General features: G+C 38.3%; 2 protein-coding genes across 6 annotated transcripts in view; one reads left to right on the top strand and one right to left on the bottom strand.

The window, feature by feature from the left end:
- Plek (pleckstrin) overlaps nucleotides 1-5,762 on the bottom strand; it is an 81,044-nt gene extending 75,282 nt beyond the window's left edge. For 3 of the 5 annotated variants that reach the window (XM_085829098.1, XM_085829100.1, XM_085829101.1), the window contains exon 1: nucleotides 5,532-5,762. The gene's annotated coding sequence lies outside the window, so the exon portion shown is untranslated. The remainder of the gene's footprint in view (nucleotides 1-5,531) is intronic. The other 2 variants (XM_029484038.2, XM_085829099.1) reach the window with 2 other exon arrangements.
- Cnrip1 (cannabinoid receptor interacting protein 1) overlaps nucleotides 4,234-26,685 on the top strand; it is a 33,564-nt gene continuing 11,112 nt past the window's right edge. The window contains exons 1-2 of the mRNA XM_021176346.3: nucleotides 4,234-5,697; nucleotides 7,971-8,121. Coding sequence (XP_021032005.1) covers nucleotides 5,519-5,697; nucleotides 7,971-8,121 — 330 coding nt within the window. The 5' untranslated portion in view covers nucleotides 4,234-5,518. The remainder of the gene's footprint in view (nucleotides 5,698-7,970; nucleotides 8,122-26,685) is intronic.

Here is a 26,685-nt window from a genome sequence, read left to right as displayed (position 1 = left end):
GGTCATACAAACAATATTCTGGATAAGTAATAATTATACTACTCACTTTAAACTTCCTCACATAATTCCTTGAAGAAAGAACAATGTTAATCACAACATTTCCCGATCCCTATAGTAAATATTTTATCAGCAATTATAAGTGGAGACTGGAGACATTATTGCAGGATATATTATCATACTGTGAATCCTGAGACTGTATTATTTACTGAAAAAAAAAAAACCTGTTTTTAGTTGTGATGTGATTCAGTCCTTAGCACACACATATTTAATTCAAAACTATGAAGGTAAAGTTATTTTGTAGAAGGAAGCACCCATGTTTGAGAGTGATGTCTAACTAAGTGGCAGACAAAGTGATGAATCAGAAAAAGACTTAACAGAATAGGATATGCCCAACTCTGTCAAGAAGAGAGAGAAAAGTGAAGCTACTCAAGAGAGCAGTGCAAAGAAAGAGAAAGAGAGAGAGAAGGATGCAGTTCTACTGGGACAATTGTACAGAGACAGGGTGCAGAGAGAGAAAAAGCTAGATACAGTAGAAGACAGAATGAGCTAGAGAATGAGAAGAAGCCAGAAGATTGGAACAGATTGCCAATGTTAGTATGAAGCCAAGCAGAGCAATTCAGGAAAAGCTGAGAAAAGACATAATCAGTCACCTTGGAGTGGAGCTTGAGCCAGAATAGCTGAGTTGAACCATCAGGCCAGAGCTCAGAAAGAACTAGGAAGGGGTAAGCTTATTCAACATCAAGTCTCAGAGGATGAAAACATTCTAGGCTTATATTAGATTGCATGGAGGCTAGAAGCTTCCAGGACTAGGCCTAGGTGAGCAGACTGAGGCAGTAAGCCTCAGAGACAACCATTACAAGAGAATAAAATTCATTTTACAAGGGATGATTCAGGAGTTAAAAGTGGTTGATCCTCTTCCAGAGTACTAGAGTGAGTTCTCAGTGCCCAAATCAGGTGGCTCACAGTGCCTCTGATGTCATGGGGATCTGGCACTCTTTTCAGTTCTGCACAGGTGTGCACACACCACACACAAACATACATACATGCAAAGACACACACATAGGCACCCACACATCATATAGTCACACAAACACACACCCATGCACATATAATATATCTAAATAGTTATAGGTGGTACTTTGCTAAGACATAACCCTAAGGTTAACATGTCCTAAACACAATGTTTGGAACATAGTCCTATGATTATAACACTTTTCTTTAAAGTCCCTAAAGGCAAGATCCACAGCCAGCTATGAGTGGAAGCCAAATTGGACCTTGGTGATATCCACACTTTGGTCTGTCTTGGTTTCCCTATCTGGGGTAAGTAGACAAGTATGTTGCATCTCAGGGAAAGTTTTGTCACACAACAGCACCAATAAACATGACAAACCAGATGAGGAAAATCCTAGGAGGTCCTAACCCTACATGAAGAATTTCAGGCAACTGAGTAAAATGGGTAGTAGGAGAGGTGGTCCTCCCCAAGGAAAAATACAGTCCAGTGATAAGCCATCATCCTTGAAGACAAACATGCCAGTGAAACACCCTTTTCAAATCCTTCATCTATGATCATAGTCAAGTGTCTATAAATGTATGGAGTCCTAAAAATATCACCACTACTGTAAGAAAAAAAGAAAAAAGGCTTTGACTTTTGGAAGATTTTGGGTGCAGGCCTCAGTTGCTGGGATCAGAGCTATCTCTTGCCACCATTTTTCTTTTACACTCTTTTCTCAACTGGGTAGTTGGAGGGAAAAGAAGTCTATCCCCCTGAGATCATTATATATTGTCCTCAATTTACTGTTCTATTGATGTGAAGAGACACTATGACCAAGAAAACTCTTTTAAAGGACGACATTTAATTGGGGCTTGCTTATAGTTTCAGAGGTTTAGTCCATGATTATCATGGTGAGAAGCAGATACACATGGCACTGGAGCAGTAGTTGAAAGCTTTACATCTGATCTACAGGAAGCAGGGAGAGGGAGAGGAAGAGACAGAGACAGAGACAGAGACAGAGACAGAGACAGATAGAAAAAGAGAGGGGAAAGGAGAGAGAGAGAGACAGAGGGAGACAGAGAGAGAGAAGAGACTGGGCCTGGTGTGGGCTTTTGAAACCTCAAAGTTCAACTCAAATAACACAACTCCTCCAATAAGGCCACATCTCCTAATCCTTCCCAAACAGTTCCACTAACTAGGGACAAAGGATTCAGATGAGGCTATGGAGGTTCTTCACATTCAAATCACCACATAAATAATTAGAGCAAAATAAAGTTTCATCCTTTCAAATCTAACGGTGAATCGTGGATGACCTAATTCTGCTTCATACTTTTAATAAGTGATATTTAGATATATCCTAATGTTATGTTTCTTAACACTTATGTAAATTATGGTTCCTGGAATAGTAACTCCCTCTGTGATAATATTTTTTTTAAAGAAAGTGTTTTGGACAGCTGAAAAACACGTGGAATACTACATGCTACACTGTGGTTTTTGCAATGCAAAAGTCACTCTGTCAAACTAAAAGTATGAGACACTCAATGGTTTGTAAGTATTGTGTATGTATATGCACAAAAATATATCATGATATTTTTAAATTATAAGTTTAGCTGGCCAAGACAATTTTTACCCAATAGCTAATAATCCTTATGGAACAGGCATTCTATTTAAATATATAAAACAGTACTTTAATATCTTAGAATGTTTAATATTCTCAAAATTATCATTATTAAAATATGAATTTTAACTGAAGAGTTGGACTAATAATCAACAGTATTAGAAGTTAACGTCCTCCTTTTTATTGGCTATCGTTCAGCACTTGCTTAGAGATAATGCAGCATCACATAAAAACTGTTAACATTGTACACAGGTATTCATTCTCCTTCTTAAGTCGTTTCTTTCACATCCTCGTTACTGCCCAGGCCAGATCATTCTGCCCTTTAGCTGCAATGTACAGAAAGTATTGTATGATTTTTAATATATACACACTCACTGAATATGTTCATAAAGTTCATAAAGTTCAAAAACCTGTCTTTCACCCCATAATAGTTTCAATGCTTAAAAAGACTAATGCTCAGTGTGGTAGCAATGTCAAAATGAGTCAAGAGTGATACAACTTTAATGGTAGAGTAGTTTGACATGAAAGAGATCTTGAGGCAAGTCATCCAAACCTCAAATGGCAGGAAACACTTTAAACTCTCCTTTGCTCTGGCTCCGTCTGGTTCTCAGCCTAAGGCTTTCAATGCTAATAACTCTTGCCTTTACTTCTCCATCACATGGCTCTTTCAAGACATCTAGACAAGGATTTGTTCTCCTAATACACCTGGATCTTAGAAAGGTGGATCCACAGGAATTGTGCTAAAGAGAGGGAGGAATAACTGCTTCTTTAGTAGGGAAATCTACTTTTCCTTCCAGGTTCCATTCTCTGTGCAGTTGCTCAACAGCTACCACAAAACTCTGTTGGGTCTGTTTACCTTTCTAAGAAAGGCATAATTTTTTTCCTCTTTCTTCTCTTCTTTTTCTTTTGGATGCTAGTCAGAGCCTACATATGCTTCCTCTGGTATGTTGGACTTTTCCCCTTTCTCTCATGCTCCCCTCACCACTTATGAAGCTACTTGTCTACCACATGGCTGACCTCAAAGGATCTTAACTTAAACAGCATAGATTTTCTTTCTCTTCTCCATCTTCCTCAAGATTATAGCTAGTCTGCCCTAGGACTTTTCTTTTAAGTTAAAGGTTGCTCCCAAGATTCAAAATAAATGATAAAACTATATAGACATTATTTACAATTAGGTTTGCACCTCCTTGCAATCACCATAGGTGAATCATTATGAATCTAAATACTTTTAGATGTGGAAGAATTCACATATGACCACAGTTAAAACACAGCAATAATTCAAGTCTCTCAACATTTTGGGGACAGGTACTGTTTTGTGCATGTTGAAGATTTAGTAATAAGTAAAATAGAGAAAAAAAACCCACCCTTGTGTTTCAAATCCTGTGTTTCCACTGCTCATCATGCTTGTAATTAAGTCTGAGCATGGGTTAGACAATGTAAAATATGATGCATCTTTAAAATAGTTGTATAGCAACTGTAGTTTCGATATGTGAGAATTCATTCAACCATTCTTTATGCTGCTGTGTCTTTTTTCAACCATTGTTCACAGATTGGCAGTCCATTTAGGTTTTGTTTTGATTTTTTGCTAACAGTTACAATAAACACCAATACCTCAGAATAATTTTTATACATATATATATAGCTTATTAACTAAATAAAAGTAGCCTAACCTGTGTAAGTACAAAGTTGCAAACAACTGTATCTGTCCCAATGGGTGGCATCAATTGTATCCTGCATTTCCCAGGTATGAGGTGGAGCCTATGGTACTATCCACCTGTGTGGTGCTGAAGAAGGAACTCATTTCCATGCACCTAGTCTCCCTTTGCTGCTTGGAATCTTCAGTTGTCAACCAACATCTACGAGAAAGCCTTTCAAAATCATATGTAGCATGCAAGCGCAGACTCTGCACTGTCATATGAAATGTTCTGCAGTAATTCTTTGACTTATCCTTCTTAGACATTGTCACTACACCTAACTCACCAGACTACCTTACTTTTTACAGAGTTGGTTAGACTCACCCTTCCAGATTTGTGCATATATATATATATATATATATATATATATATATATATATATACACATATATATATGATTGATTATTTGTCAATTCTAAGCCAAGATATGTATAATGAAAATGAAAATAGGACTCTCTCAACCTGTCTCTGCTCCCCTTTCTCCCTAACCGCATCTGTCTTTCTATCTCCACCTAATCTAGTGTAATTTCCACTCCACAAGAGATGAGCTCTGCCTTCGGGGCCATTTGTCCTTGCTCTCAGTAGGATGCACTCATTTCCTGAAATTTAAATCATTAGCTAGCAGTTTCCTACCCCGTTTCCCGCCACTTGCCTCCACTTCCCCTCTCAGTCACTTCACACCAAACCTCAGCTCAAACCCTCCAGAAAGTGAATCTACATCCCTTAGGGCCTAGACTCTGGGGTCTCAGCTCCTTGTTGTAGCAATTAATCTTGGCCCCAGTGCCTCTCCGCCCCATCCTCCTCGTATCCGGTGCTGTTCTAGGAGGAGCCTAAACGTCAGTCCTGCTGAAGGGGATTGTGGTGCGTAAACAAGATTAACTCTCTAGCCCCCAGCAGTGCTGATTTGCGGGGCAGCCTGCCAGTCCAGTCACTGCGAGCCCTCGCGTGCGTGCAGGGCCCTGCGTGGGGAGCGGGGGATGGGGCAGCCTGCTGCCTCCATGCTGTCTCTTGGGCCGGCTCCTTTTCTGAGTGTAGTGGAGGGCCACAGTCTCGCCAGCTGCTTCTCAAAATCTGGGGTGGACAGAGGCGACCGCTCCTAGCTGTGGCCTGCATCCATCCGCTCTCTCTTCCTCCCTGCTTGTCCCCTCCGCCCAAAACGCCGCAGCAGCTCTTTCCAGCCTTCACTGTCCACCACTCCAGTCTCGGTTGCCAGCTATGGGGGACCTACCCGGACTCGTGCGCCTTTCCATCGCGCTGCGCATCCAGCCCAACGACGGCCCTGTTTTCTTCAAGGTGGACGGGCAGCGTTTTGGCCAGAACCGCACAATCAAGCTGCTCACCGGCTCCTCCTACAAGGTGGAGGTGAAGATTAAGCCCACGACACTGCAGGTCGAGTGAGTGTGGGGCGTGCCGGGTGGTGGCAGGGCAATAATATCCCGGGTATGGGAGGAGCATGGAGGCTCCAGGACACCCCTATCCTCCACTGGGCCCTTCTAGTCTCTCGAATGCTCAGCAGGACCTGGAATGAGGGCAAGAAGTGAACGCCCTGCCCCTAAGCTACTCCCCCTCCTTGAGCTTGTAGTCTTACATTCCTGATTCCTTCCACCCATTTCAGTAAATCCCTTTAAATCTGCGACAAGAATCCAAGGTTTGGAGGCTTTTGCTGCTGTTGTTGTATTTTAGGGTTTGCTTTGTTTTGATTTCTTGTCAATCTCTCTTTAGTCTACCTACAACAGAGAAACATAGGTAGACAGGGTGGGGACGATGGTAGAAAGACATGGAATGTTTCAGCAACCACAATCCCATCTCTCCTCTCCTGGATCCTGCAATCTCTCCTGCTTCTGCTGACAATACGGAAGTGGGAAGAGAGGCTGGGGAATGAGTAATCTCAGTGGACAGATGGTCATTGGGTTCCCTGAAGGATGTTCTCCAGTTCGCCTTTCCAGGGTTAATGTCAGCGGAGGCATCAGGCACAAATTAGAGGGCACAGCCTGTAATGGGCTCACCTTTATGGTTTTCATACACTGTGCCTTTTCTTTCCCTCCTGGCTGAATTTTTCAGTCAGCCTGGTCAGCCTAGTGTTGATCTCTGTGGTGGTTAACAGCATCTTCACAAAAAGACTGTAGAACAGAATGGCAGTTAGAAAAAAAAAAAAGATCACATATGGGTCTTAGTTTCTTTTCCTGTGGCTGTGATAAAATACCCTGACAAAGTCAGCTTACTGAAGAAAGGGTTTGTTTGCCACAGTTTTGATGTTAGAGTCCATCATGTGAAAAAGTCAAGGCAGCTGCAACTTGAAGCAGTTTGTCATACTATATTCAGAGCCGAGAACAGAGAGCAGTGAACTGGGGCGTGCAGGTCAGCGCTCATCTGCTCCCTCCTTTCCATTCTGTCTAGAGCCCAGCACACTTTTAGATGGGGTTTCCAACCATGATTAAACACAATCAAAAAACCCCACACAGATATGACCACAGACTAACCGGGGGAGACAATTCTCATTGAGAATCCCTTCCCAAGTAATTTTACATAGTTTCAAGTTAACAATTGAAACTGTCACAGGGTCCTCCTCTACTGGTCACCTTTCACTCAAGCACTGTGTCAAGTCTAGTTTGTAAGAAAGAATAAAACAACATTTATGATCCCTAACATACTTGAGGGAAGAAGAGGCTTTGAAACAATCAGATACTTTGAGATAGTTTGAAGTAAGTAAACTTATTTTATTTAGCTCGCTACATACAAAGATTTGTAGCCACACTTGGACTGTTTCTGGTGTTCACCCACACACACACACCTCCATCTCCCAGCTCCCTGTACCCATTGTCCTCACGGTCCCTAGTTGTCCCCGAACTTGTGTCCAGGCTTTCCCCCTCTCTTATGCCCTGTAGAATGTTGCCCTCACTTTCACAGGTTATTTTCCCTTTCTTTGGGGTTAATTTTCTAGATTTCAATCTATTCTGAAAGCAGATTAGGTGCTGGTAAGTTTTTCTTTAATTACATTTAAGTTGTGGTAAGGATTTCTTCAGTGCTCTAATTCAGTGACTCCCAGGTTGAGTTTCTATTAGAATTTGCTGAGGAACTTGTTGAACGATAGTCAAGTTGTGCTCATCAGAGTTTCTAGTGCGATGTTTCCAGGGTGGAGCTTTAATGTTCATATTCTGATGGGTCTTCTGTTGATATCTGGACTTTGCCCTGAGAACATTTTTCCTCATCTGAATGGATGACATCACTGAGAATTTCTGGAATGCAGTAAACCTGATGGAAAATCTTCAATTTTTGGAACAAAAGATAAAAAAATATTAAAAAGTATTTGGTAGGTCAGAGGTCTTTGAAACTCTCCACCTATATGAATCACCAAGATTTGTCAGTGCTGGTCTCTGAAGGTTGGGGTAGAGCTGGGCATAGGTGGAATTTTAATTCCATAGATGATTTCAGTGAGAAAGGGGATCTTATAAAGAGAATACTGAAGTTGCTCTAGGAAGGGGAAGTGCTTGGCCTATGGTCATGTTACTGTTTAGCTAGACAACTCTAACCTCCTAAACTTTCTGACATTTCGGCATGTCCTCTTTAGCCAGACCCTGTAGGTTTGCTCTCCAGGATTTTGATTCAGAATAGAACAGAATGCCTAAGATAATTCCTACTATCTATGCTCAACTCAAGTCCATTGCAGGAACATTTCCATTGGTGGTGTCCTTGTCCCACTGGAGCTGAAGGGTAAAGAGCCTGACGGGGACAGAGTTGTCTACACCGGCATCTATGACACAGAAGGTGTAGCCCCAACCAAAAGTGGAGAACGACAACCCATCCAGATCACCATGCCTGTAAGTCCAAACTGTGGGTGTGGGGACATGGCTTCAGAACAAAGAAACTGCAGGGGGAGAAATCGCTACTTCTTTACGAATAAGGAAAGATGTGCTGGAGCCCGTTACTATGGAAATAGGGTTCAGTTTCCCTCATGGACCTGTGGAGAGAGAGAGAGTAATAGTTACTGATGCTTTTTTTTTTCATGAAAGACTGACATTTAAAAAAATAAAAAACAAAAATAAAAAAAAAGAAGAAGAAAGAAAGACTGACATTTTGTTTCTTAAGGCACTCTCACTTGAGGAACCAAAAAGTGACTGCCCATTGTAAACAAGAAGCATCTTATTCTAACCATATCGAATGCAGTCATCCCTCTGTGTCCATAGGGATTGATTCCAAGACCACTCACAAATGCCAGAATCCACAGATATCATCCCTTATATACAATAGTACAGTACAATGTTGGCATGCCCTCCCATACATTTTAAATAATCTTTGGATTATGATTATTGTGTAAATATTTCTTGTATTGTGCTTTTCAGGGAATAATGACAAAGAAGTCAAAACATGTTCAACACACACAATTTTCTGAGTGTTTTCAGAAGGTTGTCTTATCCATGGATGCAGAGCCTATTAACCTAGAGTGCATGTGTATATATTATTAGAAAATATTTATCACCAAGAAATATTGACATCAAATAGATTAAAGGATAAAGCTGACAAGTAAAGTGTCTGTGCATACTCTATAGATAATGGAGTAATCTTGCTAAAATATAAGAATAGGGAAAATCACTTAATCGACTACTGTAAAATCAAACAAAAACAGAAAACAAAAAACAGGCAGTCTTTTCCTTCTCAAAGAGCAACCTTGAATTGCCTGCCCTCTGCCTTTATAGAGAGATCACAGAGTTCCCCATAGTTCCCAGAGTTTTCCATATAAGAAAATTTTTCTTTAATGATTACTTAAAATTTCAGGTCTAGGTCACATATGCAGTGTCTTTTTGTAAATCTTAATGATGGGTAAGTTATAACCAATGAAACTGACATACCTACGGAAAGTCCACCCTATTGAGGATGGCCTGTGTTATCGCCTTCCAGAAACATTGATCTGAGACCTAATCCACCTAAAACCTCAAGGCCTCTCAGTGTCTGATATAGTTAAACCAGCTACATCATAAGGAAATAATTTAGAAGCCTATTTTTTGAGTGCTATATTTGAATTCCTTTTGTAGGGATTTTTGTTTTCCACCAGAGACTCAACAGAGAAAAATACAAAATGAAAAAAATGCTAATTTCTTTAAGAGACAACTGTTGTCAATATTTTAGTCCATGTTCTTAGAAAGATGCTTGCTTTGACTTTGGATACACGTGTATACTGGACATCATTCTCTGCATAGTTTTCTATGGACATATACATCCAAAGATGTAAATATTGAACATCATTTTGAAATCTATTATGTGAGTGTATCAATATCCCCAATTACCTATTGGTGGTTTCCATTTCATGCTACTTTAATTTTTACTCACTTTTGCAAAGTTATTGTTTACTCGGGGTAAAATTCCAGAAGGAATATGCATGCTGGGGATTTTACACTGACTAGGAATGCAAGTAGAGTCAGCATAGATGACTGGATGTCTTGCCATTCAAAGAGATAGCCCGAGTTCAATTACCAGAGCTCCTGTGGTGGATCGAAAGAACTCATTCTTAGGCTATACCATGACACATGTAACCACACACCAATACACAAGCAATAAATGACAGGATACTTAGCAATAATAACAAATAAATATGATTAAAAACACTTTTAAACAATTTAACCCTCATATACTATTTCAACTTCTGTGTTTAAAGTTACAGTTGGCAATTTACACTTCCTTTATGCAATCTATATGCATAGTTTGTATTCCTACTTCAACATGTGTGTCCTACTGACTTTAATAAATCTTTAAGTCATCTTTTGCTGTATTTTGAGTGTGCATATCAGTTATTATTTGTATTAACTTTGATTATAATGTAAATTTAATTTAGTTAACATAGCCTAACATATTTGTCTTTCCTTCTATGGCTTTTACAGTTACTGTAAATACAGAATGGAAAATCTTTCCTAATTCTGAGATTAATTACGTATGTACATATACCCAAGTACATTTATACATTTTCATTTGAATTCTTAGTTTCATTTGTTAAATTTCAGATGAATTTAACTCAAATTTTATTTCAGTTCATATCATTCTATTAGGAAAAAATGTAGAAATTAATTTTTTCCATAATGTTTGTAGAGCAGGCTTTTAATATTTTCAACTGTTGATATTCAACAAACAGAATAATTATTTTAAGATATATTTAATTGTTATGTTTTCCTTTTCATTTCTGACTTTATTAATTTGGATACTGTATCTGTGCCCTCTGGTTACTCTGGCTAAGGATTTATCTATCTTGTTGATTTTCTCAAAGAACCAACTCCTGGTTCTGTTGATTCTTTGTATAGTTCTTTTTGTTTCTATTTGGTTGATTTCAGCCCTGAGGTTGATTATTTCCTGCCTTCTACTCCTCTTGGGTGTATTTGCTTCTTTTTGTTCTAGAGCTTTCAGGTGTGCTGTCAATCTGCTAGTGTAAGCTCTCTCCAGTTTCTTTTTGGAGTCAATTAGAGCTATGAGTTTTCCTCTTACCACCGATTTCATTGTGTCCTGTAAGTTTTGGTATGATGTGTCTTCATTTTCATTAAATTCCAAAAAGCCTTTCATTTTTTTTTTATTTCTTCCTTTGCCAAGTTATCATTGAGTAGAGCACTATTCAGATTCCATGTGTATGTGTGTTTTCCATTGTTCTTGTTGGTATTTGAGACCACCCTTAGATTGTGGTGATCAGATAGGGTGCATGGGATTATTTCAATCATCTTGAATATGTTTTTGAATATGGTCAGTTTTAAAGAAGGTACCATGAGGTGCTGAAGGTACATTCTTTTGCTTTAGGATGAAATGTTCTATAAATATCTGTCAGTTAGATCCATTTGGTTCATAACTTCTGTTAGTTTCACTGTGTCTCTGTTTAGTTTCTGTTTCCATGATCTGTCCATTGCTGAGGTGGGGTGTTGAAATCTTTCACTATTATTGTGTGTGTGATATGTGTTTTGAGCTTTAGTAAAGTTTCTTTTATGAATGAGGGTGCTCTTGCATTTGGGACATAGATGTTCAGAATTGAGAGGTCATCTTGGAAGATTTTTCCTTTGACCAGTATGAACTGTCCTTCCTTATCTTTTTTGATAATTTTTGGTTGAAAGTTGATTTTATTCGATATTAGAATGGCTGCTCCAGCTTGTTTCTTGGGACCACTTGCTTGGAAAATTGTTTCCCAACCTTTTACTCTGAGGTAGTGTCTGTCTTTGTCAATGAGGTGCATTTCCTGTATGCAGCAAAATGCTGAGTTCTGTTCAAGTATCCAGTCTGTTAGTCTGTGTCTTTTGGGGGGAATTGAGTCTATTAGTGTTAAGAGATATTAAAGAAAAGTGATTGTTACTTCCTGTTATTTTGTTGTTAGAGGTGGAATCATGTTTGTGTGGCTATCTTCTTTTGGGTTTGTTGAAAGATTCCTTTGTTGCTTTTTTTTAGGGTGTAGTTTCTCTCCTTGTGTTGGTGTTTTCCATCTATTATCCTTCCTAGGGATAGATTTGTAAAAAGATGTTGTATAAATTTGGTTTTGTCATGGAATACTTTGGTTTCTCCATCTATGGTAGTTGAGAATTTTGCTGGGTATAGTAGCCTGGGCTGGCATATGTGTTCTCTTAGGGTCTGTATGACATCTGCCCAGAATTTTCTGGCTTTCATATCCTCTAGTGAGAAGTCTGGTGTAATTTTTATAGGTCTGCCTTTATATGTTACTTGACCTTTTTCCCTTACTGCTTTTAAATATTCTTTGTTTAGTGCATTTGATATTTTGATTATTATGTGAGGAGGAGAGGAACTTCTTTTCTGATCCAATCTATTTGGAGTTTTGTAGGCTCCTTGTAAAAGTACTTTAAAAATACTTTATGGGCATCTCTCTCTTTAGGTTAGGGAAGTTTTCTTCTATAATTTTATTGAAGATATTTACTGGCCCTTTACATTGGGAGTCTTCACTCTCTTCTATACCTGTTATCCTTAGGTTTGGTTTTCTCATTGTATCCTGGATGTCCTGGATGTTTTGGGTTAGGAACTTTTTGCTTTTTGAGTTTTCTTTGACTGTTGTGTCAATGTTTTCTATAATGTCTTCTGCACTTGAGATTCTCTCTTCTGTCTCTTATATTCTGTTGGTGATGCTTGCATCTATGACTCCCAATCTCTTTCCTAGATTTTCAAACTCGATGGTTGTCTCCCTTTGTGATTTCTTTATTGTTTCTATTTCCAATTTTAGATCTTGGATGATTTTATTCATTTCCTTCACCTGTTTGATTGTGTTTTCCTGCAATTCTTTAAGGTATTTTTGTGTTTCCTCTTTAAGGGCTTCTAGCTGTTTACCTGTGTTCTCCTGTATTTCTTTAAGGGAGTTATTTATAACCTTCTTAAAGTCCTCCATCATCATCATGAGAAGTGACTTTAGATCCATATCTTGCTTTTCTGGTGTGATGGTGTATCCAGGACTTGCTATGGTGGGAGAGTTTGGTTCTGATGATGCCAAGTAACCTTGGCTTCTGTTGCTTATGATCTTACTCTTGCCTCCTGCCACCTGATTCAGAAATTAATTTTTAATATAAGATGATCTTACATATTTTATTTTGTTTAACATATAGATCAATTCAATATGACAAGATCACGTTTAGAATTTTTTCCAGTCTGTAACATGTTTTTATTAAACTAAGAAAATTTCTTGTAATATATACAACTCATTATTGACATTTTTTAGTCATCAAAATAATTTATAATAGTTAATGCCTCTTAAATATACATAATATCTTCTGAAGCTAAAAGTAATATATACTCAACCAGTTTTTAAATCTATTTGGAACATTAAACATTATAGAAGTAGAAAAATAATCTCTTATGAAGTCATTTATGAAAGGAAATTGTGACAAGTTTCTAATTAGATAGAAACCATTCCATATTCAAGAAAGAATAAACAGTGTAAGTATGGTTTCCTAGAATGAATTGGGTAGTGTTCCTTCTGTTTCTTTTTTGTGGAAAAGTTTGAAGAGTATTGGTATTAGGCCTTCTTTGAAGTTCTGATAGAATTCTGCACTAAACCCATCTGGTACTGGGCTTATTTTCGTTGGGAGACTATTAATGACTGCTTCTATTTCTTTAGGCATTATGGAATTGTTTAGATGGTTTAGCTGATCCTGATTTAACTTTGGTATTTGGTATCTGTCTAGAAACTTGTACATTTCATCCAGATTTTCCAGTTTTGTTGAGTATAGGCTTTTGTAGGATCCCATGATTATTAAAATTTTCTCTGTTTCTGTTGTTATGTCTCCCTTTTCATTTCTAATTTTGTTCATCTGGATACTGTCCCTGTGCCCTCTAGTTAGTCTGGCTAAGAGTTTATCTATCTTGTTGATTTTCTCAAAGAACCAGCTCCTGATTTTGTTGATTCTTTGTATAGTTCTTTTTGTTTCTATTTGGTTGATTTCAGCCCTGAGTTTGATTATTTCCTGCCATCTACTCCTCTTGGGTGTATTTGCTTCTTTTTGTTCTAGAGCTTTCAGGTGTGCTGTTAAACTGGTAGTGTATGGTCTCTCCAGTTTCTTTTTGGAGGCACTCAGAGCTGAGTTTTCTTCTTAACACTACTTTCATTGTGTCCCATAAGTTTGTGTATGTTGTGCCTTCATTTTCATTAAATTCTAAAAATACTTTAATTTCTTTATTTATTTCTTCCTTGACCAAGTTATCATTGAGTAGAACGTTGTTCAGCTTCCATTTATATCTGGGCTTTCTGTTGTTTTTCTTGGTATTTAAGACCAGCCTTAGTTTGTGGTGGTCTGATAGGATGCAGGGATTATTTCAATCTTCTTGTATTGGTTGAGTCCAATTTTGGAGAAGGTACCATGAGGTCCTGAAAAGAAGGTATATTCTTTTGTTTTAGGATGAAATGTTCTATAGATATCGATAAATTCATTTGGTCCATAACTTTTGTTAGTTTCAGTGTACCTCTGTTTAGTTTGTGTCTCCATGCTCTGTCCATTGATATGAGTGGGGAATTGAATTCTCCTACTATTATTGTCTGAGGTCCAATGTGTGCTTTGAGCTTTAGTAAAGTTTCTTTTGTGAGTGTGGGTGCCCTTTCATTTGGAGCATAGATGTTCTAGCAGTGAGAAAAAAATAAATATTCCCAACTTTGTAGAGCTTCTAATCTCAAGAGGCAAAACCAGACTATCTCTAATGATGTGAACAGCAGCCAACCATGATGACACACATCTACAGTCACTACACTCATGAGGCTGAGGCAAAGTTATGAGTTCAAAGTCAAATTATGCTACATTATCAGATCCTGTCACAACAACTAAAACAGCTGCTATTATTTAAAAAACCTATAATAAAAACATATAGTCACTTTAAAGGATATGACAGGTATTTTATTTTAGTTCAAGATTAGGAATAAATAGAGAATGTTGGTGGTGGAGGGGCAGTTTGGCAGGAAAGAGCAATTACTACTCTTGAAGAGAACCTATGTTTCATTCCTAGTTGCCACTTCAACCAGTTCTCAGCTGCTTATAACCCAAGGGATATGATGCTCCTTTCTGGAGCCCACAGGCACCTTCACATAAACTCAGATAAGCATAAATGCATATACATAAATAAAAATAAATAAATCTTAAAAGGAAGGAAGGAATCTTCCATTAAATACAAATTCAACTATGCTACAACATGTTTCAACTCTGCCATTATGTGTTGACTCCTTTATCCATTTTTTTTTTTTTTTTGAGTTAATGGCTAAGAGGAGAATTTCTAAGTCACAGAATAAGTGTATATTTAACTACATATAAAATGTCCATGCTGAAACTCAAGAAGAATGAAGACCAAAGTGTGGACACTGTGCCCCTTCTTAGAATTGGGAACAAAACATCCATGGAAGGAGTTACAGAGACAAAGTTTGGAGCTGTGACAAAAGGATGGACCATCTAGAGACTGCCATATCCAGGGATCCATCCCATAATCAGCTTCCAAACTCTGACACCATTGCATACACTAGCAAGATTTTGCTGAAAGGACCCAGATATAGCTGTCTCTTGTGAGACTATGCCGGGGCCTAGCAAACACAGAAGTGGATGCTCACAGTCAGCTATTGGATGGATCACAGGGCTCCCAATGGAGGAGCTAGAGAAAGTACCCGAGGAGCTAAAGGGATCTGCAACCCTATAGATGGAACAACATTATGAACTAACCAATACCCCAGAGCTCTTGACTCTAGCTGCATATGTATCAAAAGATGGCCTAGTCGGCCATCACTGGGAAGAGAGGCCCATTGGACACGCAAACTTTATATGCCCCAGTACAGGGGAACGCCAGGGACAAAAAAATGGGAATGGGTGGGTAGGGAAGGGGGCGGGGGGTAAGGGGGACTTTTGGGATAGCATTGGAAATGTAATTGAGGAAAATACGTAATAAAAAAATATTAAAAAAAAAAAAAGAAATGTCCATGCTGTACCAGTGATGGCTTGGCAACTAAGAGCATGGGCTGCTCTTCCAGACGGCCTGAATTTAGTTCCCAGCACCAATATTGGACAACTCATGGCTGCCTGTAATTCCAGCTCTAGGAGGTTTGATGCTCCCATGCTTTTACAGGTACCTATACTCATACCAACACACACACACACACACACACACTAAATTTGAAAGTTTTAAGGGAGGGTGCAGAGATATGGCCAGCATTCAAGAGCATGTAACACTCTTACAGAGGACCAAGTTAGGTTCCCAGCACCCACATTACATTGCTCACAACTGTCTGTAAGTACAACCCCTGGGGATCTGTCCCCTTTTTCTGAGTTACAAAGCACCTGTACTTGTATGCACATTATCTAATACCATACACATGTACATGCACACATTCACCCACCCACAGTCCCAAAGGCAGGCAAGCGTCAGAGACAGCTTTTGCTCCTACTGTTAGGAGTCCCATGACAAGACCAAGCTACACAACTGAAACATAAGTGTGGAGTGATGATGTCAGCCCCATGCAGGTCCCCTAGTTGATGGTTCAACCACTATGGGCTCAGGTTAGTAGATTCTGTGGGTTTTCTTGTGGTGCCCTTGACTCATCTGGCTCCTATAATCCTTCCTCCCCTTGTTCTATGGGATTCCTAAGCTCTGTCTAATGTTTGGCTGCAGAGTCTCTGCAACTGTTTCCATCTCTGTTTCGTTTTTTTCTGGATAACCTTTCTATTGGTAAGAGTAAGTTGTTGAAGTTTCCCACTATTAATGTGTAGTGTTCAATGCATAATTTAAGCTTTAGTAATGTTTCTTTGACAAATGTGAGTGCCCTTGCATTTGGGGCATTGATGTTCAGAATTGAGACATCATCTTGTTGGATTGTTCCATTGATGAATATAAACTATACTTCCCCATCTCTTTTGATTAATTTCAGTAGAAAAATCTATTTCATTAGATATTAGAATGGCTATACCAGCTTGCTTCTTGGGTCCATTTGCTTAGAAAACCTTATCTCAGCTTTTTATTCTGAGGTAATGTCTATCTTTGATCTTGAAGTGTGTTTCTTGTATGCAGCAAAATAATGCATCCATTCTGTTAGTCTGTGTCTTTTTATTGGGGAATTGAATCCATTCATGTTGAAATATATTAATGACCAATGATTGTTAATTACTGTTGTTTTGAGTTGTTGTTGGTTGTGTGTGTGTGTGTGTGTGTTTGCTTCCCTTCTTTTGTCTTTGCTGGTGTGGAATTACTTATTTTCTGAGTTTCCTTGAGTGTGGTTTACCTCCTTGGGTTGGAGTTTTCCTTCTAGTATCTTCTGTAAGACTGTATTTGTGAATAGATATTGTTTAAATTTGGTTTTGTTGTAGAATTATTTGCTTTCTTCATCTATGGTAATTGAAAGTTTTGCTAGATGTAGTAGTTTGGGTTGGCATCTGTGGTCTTTTAGAGTCTCTCTTGAGAAGTCAGGGGTAACTCTAATAGGTGTGCCTTATATGTTACTTGGCCTTTTTTATTGCAGCTTTTAATATTCTTTGTTTGTTCTGTAATTCAGCGTTTTGATTATTATGGGGTGGGAACTTTTTTCCGGTCTAATTTATTTGGTGCTCTGTATGCTTCTTGTACATTTGCAGGCATCTCTTTCTTTAGGTTAGGGAAATTTTCTTCAGTGGTTTTGTTAAAAATATTTTCTGGGCCTTTGAGTTGGGAATCTTCTTCTAATTCTATTTTTTGAGGTTTAATATTTTCTTTGTGTTCCAAATCTCCTAGATGTTTTGTCTCAGAAACATTTTTAGCTTTAACATTTGTTTTTGGCTGCTGAATGTATTTATACTATCATATCTTCAACCATATGATTCTTTCTTCCATCTCTTCTTGTATTCTGTTTGTGATGCTTGTGTCTGTAGTTCCTGTTCACTTAGCTAGATTTTCTACTTCCAGAATTCTCTCAGTTTGTGTTTTCTTCATTACTTCTATTTCAATTTTCAAGCCTTGAACAGTTTTCTTTACCTATTTTATTTGTTTGTTTTGTTGATTGGTTGGTAGGGTGGGTGGGTGGGGGGTGGTTGTTGTTTTGTTTTGCTTTTCTTGGATTTCCTAGCATTCTTTAAGGAATTTATTGATTTCCTCCAATTTTTTGTTGTTTTTTCTTTGATTTCTTTAAGGGTTTTTTTTTTTCATTTCTTTGTAAGAATCTCTATCATCTTCATAAAACTGACTTTAAGGTCATTTTCTTGGACTTCTGCTGCATAAGAATATTCAGGTTTTTCTGTCATAGGATACCATATTGCCCTGGATGTTGTTGACTAGTGTTCTTACATGGCATTTAGGCACCTGGGTTTGGGACGGTTATAAGTCTAGGTGCTGATTTCTGAGTTTGTCTTTGTTGGATGTATGTTTTGTTCCTTAGCTTCTTTTTACTCTTTGGTCTTTGGGGCTTTATAGCCCACATTCTTGGCAGCCTGCTTGACCTCTGAACCACAAGAGTCCTGCCCAGGTTTGGGGCTTGACTTCTGGCAACTTGTTTGGTCTTTCACGCAGCAGGGGAGTCTCTGTTTTTCTGACTGGTGTGGCCTGCACCTGAGTAGCTGGAGACTGCCAGAATTTAGGGTGGAGTCCACCCATAGGCAAGCAGTGATGTAGAGGTAGGAGAGTGGAAGAACAGGTCTTGGGTAATGTAGGACAGTTCAGCAGGCAGGAGCTCAATTCATCTGTCCTTTTGAATGAACCAGCCTGCACCTGAGCAGCTGGAGTCTCAAGAGTTCACTTTTTTGATAGTATAATAGTTATATAGCTCTCTAAAACTTAGGTATATTTGAGCATTTTCATTACAATGTTACAGAATGCTTTTTAAAATATTTGTGTTTTTTCAGTGTTTATCATCAGATGCTTTTATTTTTGTCTTGTTCATAATACATTACATAGCTTTTGTTCAATGTTAAAATAGCCTTGAATTCCAGGGTAAGTAGTAATTGATTATGGTATGTTTTCTATATGAGTAGCTAAACTTTGCTTGTTAATATCTTAGTGGTGATTTTTCTATCTAGTTCTGAATGTGATTGGTCTTTTCTTGAAGTATGTTTGTTTGGTCTCAGCATCAGGAGAGTGCTAGTTGCATGAAATGATTTGGAAAGAATTCACGCATTTCTGGAAGAGTCCTTACAGATCTCATAATATATTGGATAGAATTCATCAAAAACTTCCATTAAAATTCAGTTTATCAGGCTAGTCACATTCACAGACTTTGCCTTTGAAGTAATTAATTTTATTTAAGTTGTCTCATTTGCTTCAATAAAACAGCTCATGATAATTTTTATTTTCATATTTTATTTCAATTTCTTTTCATTGTCTGTGAGGGGTGCAGGGTAGAGGGGGTTTCAGTTCCCAAGAAGGCCAGAGGTGTCAGATGCCCTGGAGCTAGAGTTACAGACAGCTGTGAGCTGCCTAACTTGGGATCTGAGAACCATAGTCAGGTCTTCAGGAGGAGCAAAAACTTGCTCTTACCTGCTCAGCCATCTTTCCAGCACCTCAAGGTATTTACTAGCCTTAGGAATTCTAACAAGATCCATTCTTTTGCTCTTGATATTCAAAATGTCTGTTTTTTTCTGGTCAGTATAAGTAGACATTTATTGCCCTTAATGACCTTTTCAAAATCCCACCTTTATCGTGCGCTTCTGGGCCTGTGTTTTCTTCCTTTGTTTGCCTTGAAATATTATAATTGAGGTATAATACAAAGTAAAATGATGCCTTTATATAGCATACAGTCTGGTTTTAGATAATTTGGCAGTAGTGCACCTATGTGTATTTTTCTTTGTATTGGTTTTTATTGGGATTCAATGAATTTATTGGATTCATAAACTTTTTACCAAAATTTGAAGTACTCCTAACTTTATTTTGCTAAATACTTTTTAAGGCTTTTAATTACAAGTTAAAATTGCTTAATATTGGGCTGTTTATTTCTTAGGCTTATTTTGTTTCTGCATTTGAGGTAATCTATTTCAACTATGTTGCCAATTTCATTGGCACAATTTTTCATAGCACTAATTTGGCTCTCATTTTCTTAAGGGTTCCAAGTACATATGTGTAAGCCTAAGCTTTGAGACTGTCCTCAACTTTCTTTCATTAAAAAAAAGGGGGAGTATTTTAATTGAAAGTGAATCACAGCACTTTCTCCTTGCTTTTTTCTCCCTGTATCCCTCCCCAGATATCTTTTCACAAACTCCTCCTATGCCCCCCTACTCTCAAGTTGGTAGCCTCTTTTTCTTTTATTATTAATGTCATGTGTGTATGTGTAAATATATATAAATACACCTTACTGTGACTATTAATATATGCACATGCATATTTGTATGTGAATATTCATTTGTGCATGTGTGTTTATGCAAATGGAGGCTAGAAAATAAGGTATCTCCCACTATGATTCTCCATCTTAATTTTTGAAAGTCTCTCAGTCTTGTAAGACCACTTACTGACGGACTAAACTTGCTGGCATGAAAGTTCCAAGGATCCACCTGTCTCTCCAACCCAATCCCAAGCACTAGGGTAACAGATGTTTGTGATTATTTCCAGCCTTTGTATAGATGATTGCAATCCAAGCTCATCTGTTCATGCTTGTAACAGTGGTTATTTTACTAACAGGGCTAGCTATCCAGCCCATAGATTTTTTTATTTAATCTATCTATCTATCTATCTATCTATCTATCTATCTATTTATCTATTTATTTGAATGTTGGGGTATGCCACATTGTGCATGTCTGCATATGTATCAGAGGGCAGCTGTGTGGGAGTTGCTTTTCTCTTCCCACCATACTATGCATCTCAGGCTCATGGGTTTTCCTGCTGGAGTCTCTCTTATTAAGCCTCTAACTAAGAGAGCAGGGAAATGGTGATTCCATCTCCATGAATTCTCCAATATGTTGGCCTTTGTCTGTAGCAATTTAAAGGAATAAGGCAGAGAAGATATGAAGTAGTTATGAGGCTAGTATGTGATGGAGAAAGATGATCTTACATGTGCACAAGTGATATAAATCATATTTTATTATGATTATAAACAGGTATAAACTTTGTTCCTTATGCTGTTTGGTCTAATGTTTGACAACAACTGTCACATTCCCATACAAAAAAATCTCAGCTACCAATGAGAAAGAAATATTAAGATATGATAATGGAAAAGTGAGCTTAATAATGGAAGTGATCAACTCACAAGAGAAAAACTTAACTCTCCTATAAAAATAGGACTATGATTTTATTTTCACAATTAGTAAAAATATAAATATATCAATGTCAAAGCTCAGATAGAAAATAGTAAGAAGTTTGTGTCTTGTACACCTACCAAATTCACTCATCCTAGTAGCTTTGTGTTAAATTGGTTAGCATTTTCTGCAGATATAGCTTTCATCTGAGAACAGAAACATTTGACTTCACGCCACACTTGCTGTTGTTGGTTGTTGGTTGTTGTTGTTGTTTCTAGGCATTTACTAGAACTTCCAGTACAGTCAGTACAGTGCTGGATAGTGGAGATAGGAGTTTATAGGGTTGGTTTCTAATCTCAGGAGCAAAAAACTCACTTTCTCACCATTTAGGATGACATTTGCTACAGATGTTTTGTCAGTGCCCCTTAACAAGTTTGAAAAGCTTTCTAATTCTAGTTTGCTGAGGAAATAATCAACACTGCATTGTCGAAGTTCTTCCTTGTATCTGTTGATATTAGTACAGTCATGATGAAGGAGAAATGTTTATTTATTTATTTATTTATTTATTTGGTATTTTCTTCATTTACATTTCCAATGCTATCCCAAAAGTCCCCCATACCCCCCAACTCCCCTACCCACCCACTCCCACTTCTTGTCCCTGGTGTTCTGCTATACTGAGGTATATAAAGTTTGCAAGACCAAGGGGCCTCTCTTTCCAATTATGGCCAACTAGGCCATCTTCTGATACACATGCAGCTAGAGACACGAGCTCCGGGGGGGGGGGGGGGGGGAGGTACTGGTTAGTTCATAATGTTGTTCCACCTATAGGGTTGCAGACCACTTTAGCTCCTTGGGTACTTTCTCTAGCTCCTCCACTGGGGGTCCTGTGATCCATCCAATAGCTGACTGTGAGCATCCACTTCTGTGTTTGCTAGGCCCCGGCATAGTCTCACAAGAGACAGCTATATCAGGGTCCTTTCAGCAAAATCTTGCTAGTGTATGCAATGGTGTCAGCGTTTGGAGGCTGATTATGGGATGGATCCTTGGGTATGGCAGTTTCTAGATGGTCCATCCTTTCGTCTCAGCTCCAAACTTTGTCTCTGTAACTCCTTCCATGGGTGTTTTGTTCCCAATTCTAAGAAGGGGCAAAGTCTTAAAACATTTCTCAGGTTCTCTCCTAAACCTGAGAAATGTTTTAAGAAATGTTTCATGGAACAAATTTGGTTCAAAGCACCCACATTGAGCTACTGGGCTGCTTGTAACTATCTGTGGCTCTAACTTCAGATGAACCAACTCCCTTTTCTGGCCACATAGGTACCCACATTCATCTCACACACACACACACACACACACACACACACACACACACACACACACTAGAGAGAGAGAGACAGAGACAGAGAGACAGAGACAGAGAGAGAGACATAGAGAGAGATTAAAGAAAGACATATAAAATAGAAAATGCATCAATTATCAATTTTGTCATGAAAATTATCACGATGTGTACTCACATATGTTGAGATGGCAGTGATGTCACAATGCAGTGAATATCATATCCATTATCACTTGAAACAGATATCTCACACAAATCTATGTAGCCTTTTAACCCTTTATTCTCTTAAAAAACATTTTTGGTCTTGACATCCTACTTACATATTTAAATTTAATATTTCAAAATGTAGAAACAATGCACAAACATACATATAAGGCCATGACATTTTCTGTAGAAATCTTTGTTTATAATTTATTTGAGTTCGTGTTGTTAAGGTGATTCAGATTTATAAAACAAACAGAAATGTTCCTATCTCTGTCTGAATATATTTAAATAGAATTGGTGTGTTTTCTTAAGTATCTGAAGTTATTACTGTGTGAATGAATGATTTATCAAACATTTAGACCTATTTTTAACCTCTATCCCCTCCTCTGTGTGTTTGTGGTGTTTATGTTCCTGTGGATGTGTATGCATGTACATGTGTGCATATCTATATGGAGACCAGAAGTTATCAGACGCTTCCCGTGGTCACTGTCCACTGTAGATCCTGAAGCTCATCAATTTGCCTAGGCTAGCTGGCCAGTGAACTCTAAGCAGCACTGCACTTACAGTTCTGTGCCCATTTTTTTTTTTACAAGAGAACTAGAGACCCAAACTTTGATCCTTGTTCATGTGCAGCAGACACTCTACTAGTGGAGCCATCGCCACAATTCAGTTTTCTCAGTAGACAGGACTCTACTCAGATGTTGTCTTTCTCGAGGAAATTTCTCCATCTTTCTTCCAATTTTTACTTCTATTAATTTTGTGAATGCTTTGTGTGTGTGTGTGTGTGTGTGTGTGTGTGTGTGTGTGTGTGTGTGTGTGTGTGTGTGTAGGCATGCACACCATGGTGTGCATGTGGAGATCAGGTGACATCTTTGACAACTTGGTGTAGTCACTTCTTCCCATCTACCCTTATGTGAGTTCCAGGAAAAAAATTAAGTTTCTAGGCTTGCATGCTAACTTCTTCTACTAACTGAGTGAGACTTCCACCCAGTGGAAATATATTGGCAACACAAACTCTATTTGACGAGTGAAAAAAGATAAAAAGGGGAAGTTGGATGGGTAGAGAAGATGGGTGGATCTGGGCGATGTTTTGAGAGCAGCTAATATGGTCAAGACAACCATCTTTATTGAAATTATTGCTATAAAGATTATTGCTATAAAGCTTTACAGCTTAAAATCTGTGCAATGTATAATTATGCCATTTTGCTTTGTGACCATGACACTGGTAAGTTTTATTCTTCTCTTTCATTTGTTGAGAATGTATTAACTTTTCATAGCAGTTGTGACAGCACATACAAGATCTGTACAAACTTAAGCCAGACAAAACTTCTATCCTGGAGAGGAAAGGTGAACACAAAGTCCTGTCATTAGCTGAAGAGTTATTGGCAATTGATATCTTCTGGCAAAGAAAGAATCAATGCTTTTAAAGTTGTGGCCACTGGTATGTCAACCTTCCTCCAGTGGACACAAAATCAGATGTATGTGAGCAACACAAACTGTACTTGTTCAGTTAAAAAAAAAAAAATAAAAGAGAAGACTCAAGTTGGGTTCTCTTGTGTGGGTAGAGAAAGATGGTGGATCTCAGAGATGTGGAGAGAGAAATGAATAGTCAAAATACAGTGTACAGAATTCTCAAAAACTAACAAAGTGAGAGAAAAGAATTTATTAATTTTAAAGACATTTTCTAAACACTAGATTTTAAGGTCATTATTTTTTCCAATAAGAGACAAATGAGCCAAGGCAAGGAAGCAAGTATGTGTGGCTGTTTTTGTTCTCAGACAGATGAGAAAAAAAGGCTGAGCTATATAGTAAGAGAATTGGAAGTAGAACTCCATAAAATTAGGGGAAAATATTTTTAAAAAAACAAACAAACAAACCTAAGAGCTGGGAGAGAGGGAGATTTGCAGATTTAACAGCAGTGTACCAAGCACGACTTTGGACTTTTAGCAGTAGTCAAGAGAAACAAAACCAAACGAGGACTATCTCGTGTATTGACTGACTGCTGCAGTCAGTGTATTTCTATTTTGGTCTCTTGTGCCACTGAGCATTATCACTAAATAGTCTTAGATTAAGACTTTAAGAGGCTGAAGAGGTAGCTCAGTGGTTAGAACATTTGCTGCTGGTACTCCAGAGTACCCAGGGCTCTATCCCCAGCACTTATATGGAACTGCCTCTAACTCCAGTTACAACTGCTTCCAATTCCAGTTCTAGGGCATCCGACTCCCCATTCTGGCCATTGTGAGCTCTGAACACAGATGGTACATAAATATACATGCAGGCAAAACACCTATACACAGAAACTAAAATTAAACTTTTAGAAAAGACTGTGCTAACTTAAATATTTTTCAGGTAAGGGCAATGCCCTAAGTTTTCTCTTACTTGTGGGTGGTTATAGTTCTTATTTTTAAGTTTTTGTTTTGTTCTTTTATATCTACCTCTTTCTTATTTCAAGGAAAAGCAAGGTTTTCTCTCACTTACCTGGCACATGGCTTCAGGGCTACTGCTTCTCTCAGATAATTAGCTTTATTAAAAAAATTTTCCATAATGGAATGTTTTGGGTTGTTTTTTTTGTTTATTTGTTTTTTTTTTTTTTTGGTTTTTTTTTTTTTTTTGGTTTTTTTTTTTTTTTTTTCGAGACAGGGTTTCTCTGTGTAGCTCTGGCTGTCCTGGAACTCACTTTGTAGACCAGGCTGGCCTCGAACTCAGAAATCTGCCTGCCTCTTCCTCCCGAGTGCTGGGATTAAAGGCGTGCGCCACCACCGCCCAGCTAATGGAATGTTTTACTACTAAAATATGTACTTTACAAAATACCTTTAATGGCCAGATATTCAGTGAGTGGTTCCACTCTCAAAAGGCAGAAGCAGAAAAGATCATTGTGATTTCAAGGCCAGCCTGATTTACACAGCAAGCTTCAGATAGCTGGAGCTGCGTAGTGAGGCTGTATCTCCAAATAAATTAGCCATCATAATTTAAAGTTATTACATACTTTATATCACTATTTGGTTTAAAAATGCTAATTCTTAGTTTGGTGAGGTTTAGGCTTTTTCCTCATTAAATTTTAAAAGTAAAAATAAGCACATAGGAATACAAATATCAGTTTCCAACATTAGAGAGCAGGATTAAGCTGGACGCTGGATAATACTATCCAGGGGTTTTTGCTTTTACTAAGGATCAGCTCAGAGTCTTTCATGTTTTCTAAGCAAGTACCCTACCACTGAACTACACCCCTGGCCCAATGGCATGCACCCACTATTGTACTGTACTTGATTCATGGAACAAAAAATAATAGAAAAAAATTGCTATATAGTAGGCCACTCTCTAAGTAAGGATTTCCATGTTTAGTTTTTCACTGTTCTGAACTTTAGTTACAGTGTTCTTCTAGGAATCATAACTTCTGGACCCGACTTTCAAAAGGACTCTTAAATAAGGTCCCAATAGCTACCTTCCTGTGACTAACTGCAAATGAATACTGATTTAAAAAGCAATCAGCAACACAAAGACAGCTGAACTCTGGGGAGTTCTGTCACAACCAGAATCACAGAGAGGGCAGGACCCAGTCAGATATATCAAGGGCAGGTAGCACTAGAGATAATCAGATGGTGGGAGGCCAGCATAAGAATATAAACAACAGAAACCAAGGTCACTTGGCATCATCAGAACCCAGCTTTCCCACCATAGCAAGTACTGGATGCACCATCACACCAGAAAAGCAAGATTCGGATCTAAAATCACTTCTCATGATGGTAATAGAGGACTTTTTTAAAATTTTTGTTTTATTTTATTTTTAATTTATTTTTACACTCCATAATCCATTACCCGACCCTCCATCTGCTCCACATTCCACACCTCCTCCCCATCCCACCCTCTCTCCACATAAATGCCCCCACCCCAACCCACCTGACCTCTAGATACCCTGAGGCCTCCAGTCTCTTGAGAGTTAGGTGCATCATCTCTGAATGAACACAGACCTGGAAGTTCTCTACTGTATGTGTATTGGGGGCCTACTAGGTGATAGAGAACTTTGTGAAAGATATAAATAACTCCCTTAAAGAAATACAGGAGAACACTGGTAAACAGCTAGAAGCCCTTAAAGGGGAAACACAAAAGCCCCTTAAAGAATTCCAGGAAAACACAATAAAGGAAGCAAAGGAAATGAACAAAATAGTCCAAGATTGTTGCCCGCCGCTTTTGTTCCCCCTGGTAAGAACACACTCAGGGCAACCGGAATCTTCTGC

Source organism: Mus caroli, unplaced genomic scaffold (genome assembly GCF_978045245.1).
Source record: "Mus caroli unplaced genomic scaffold, Mus_caroli_1 scaffold_13, whole genome shotgun sequence".
NCBI lineage: Eukaryota > Metazoa > Chordata > Mammalia > Rodentia > Muridae > Mus > Mus caroli.
The sequence above is the reverse complement of the archived record's forward strand: the minus strand, read 5'-3'. Positions and strand labels throughout refer to the sequence as shown.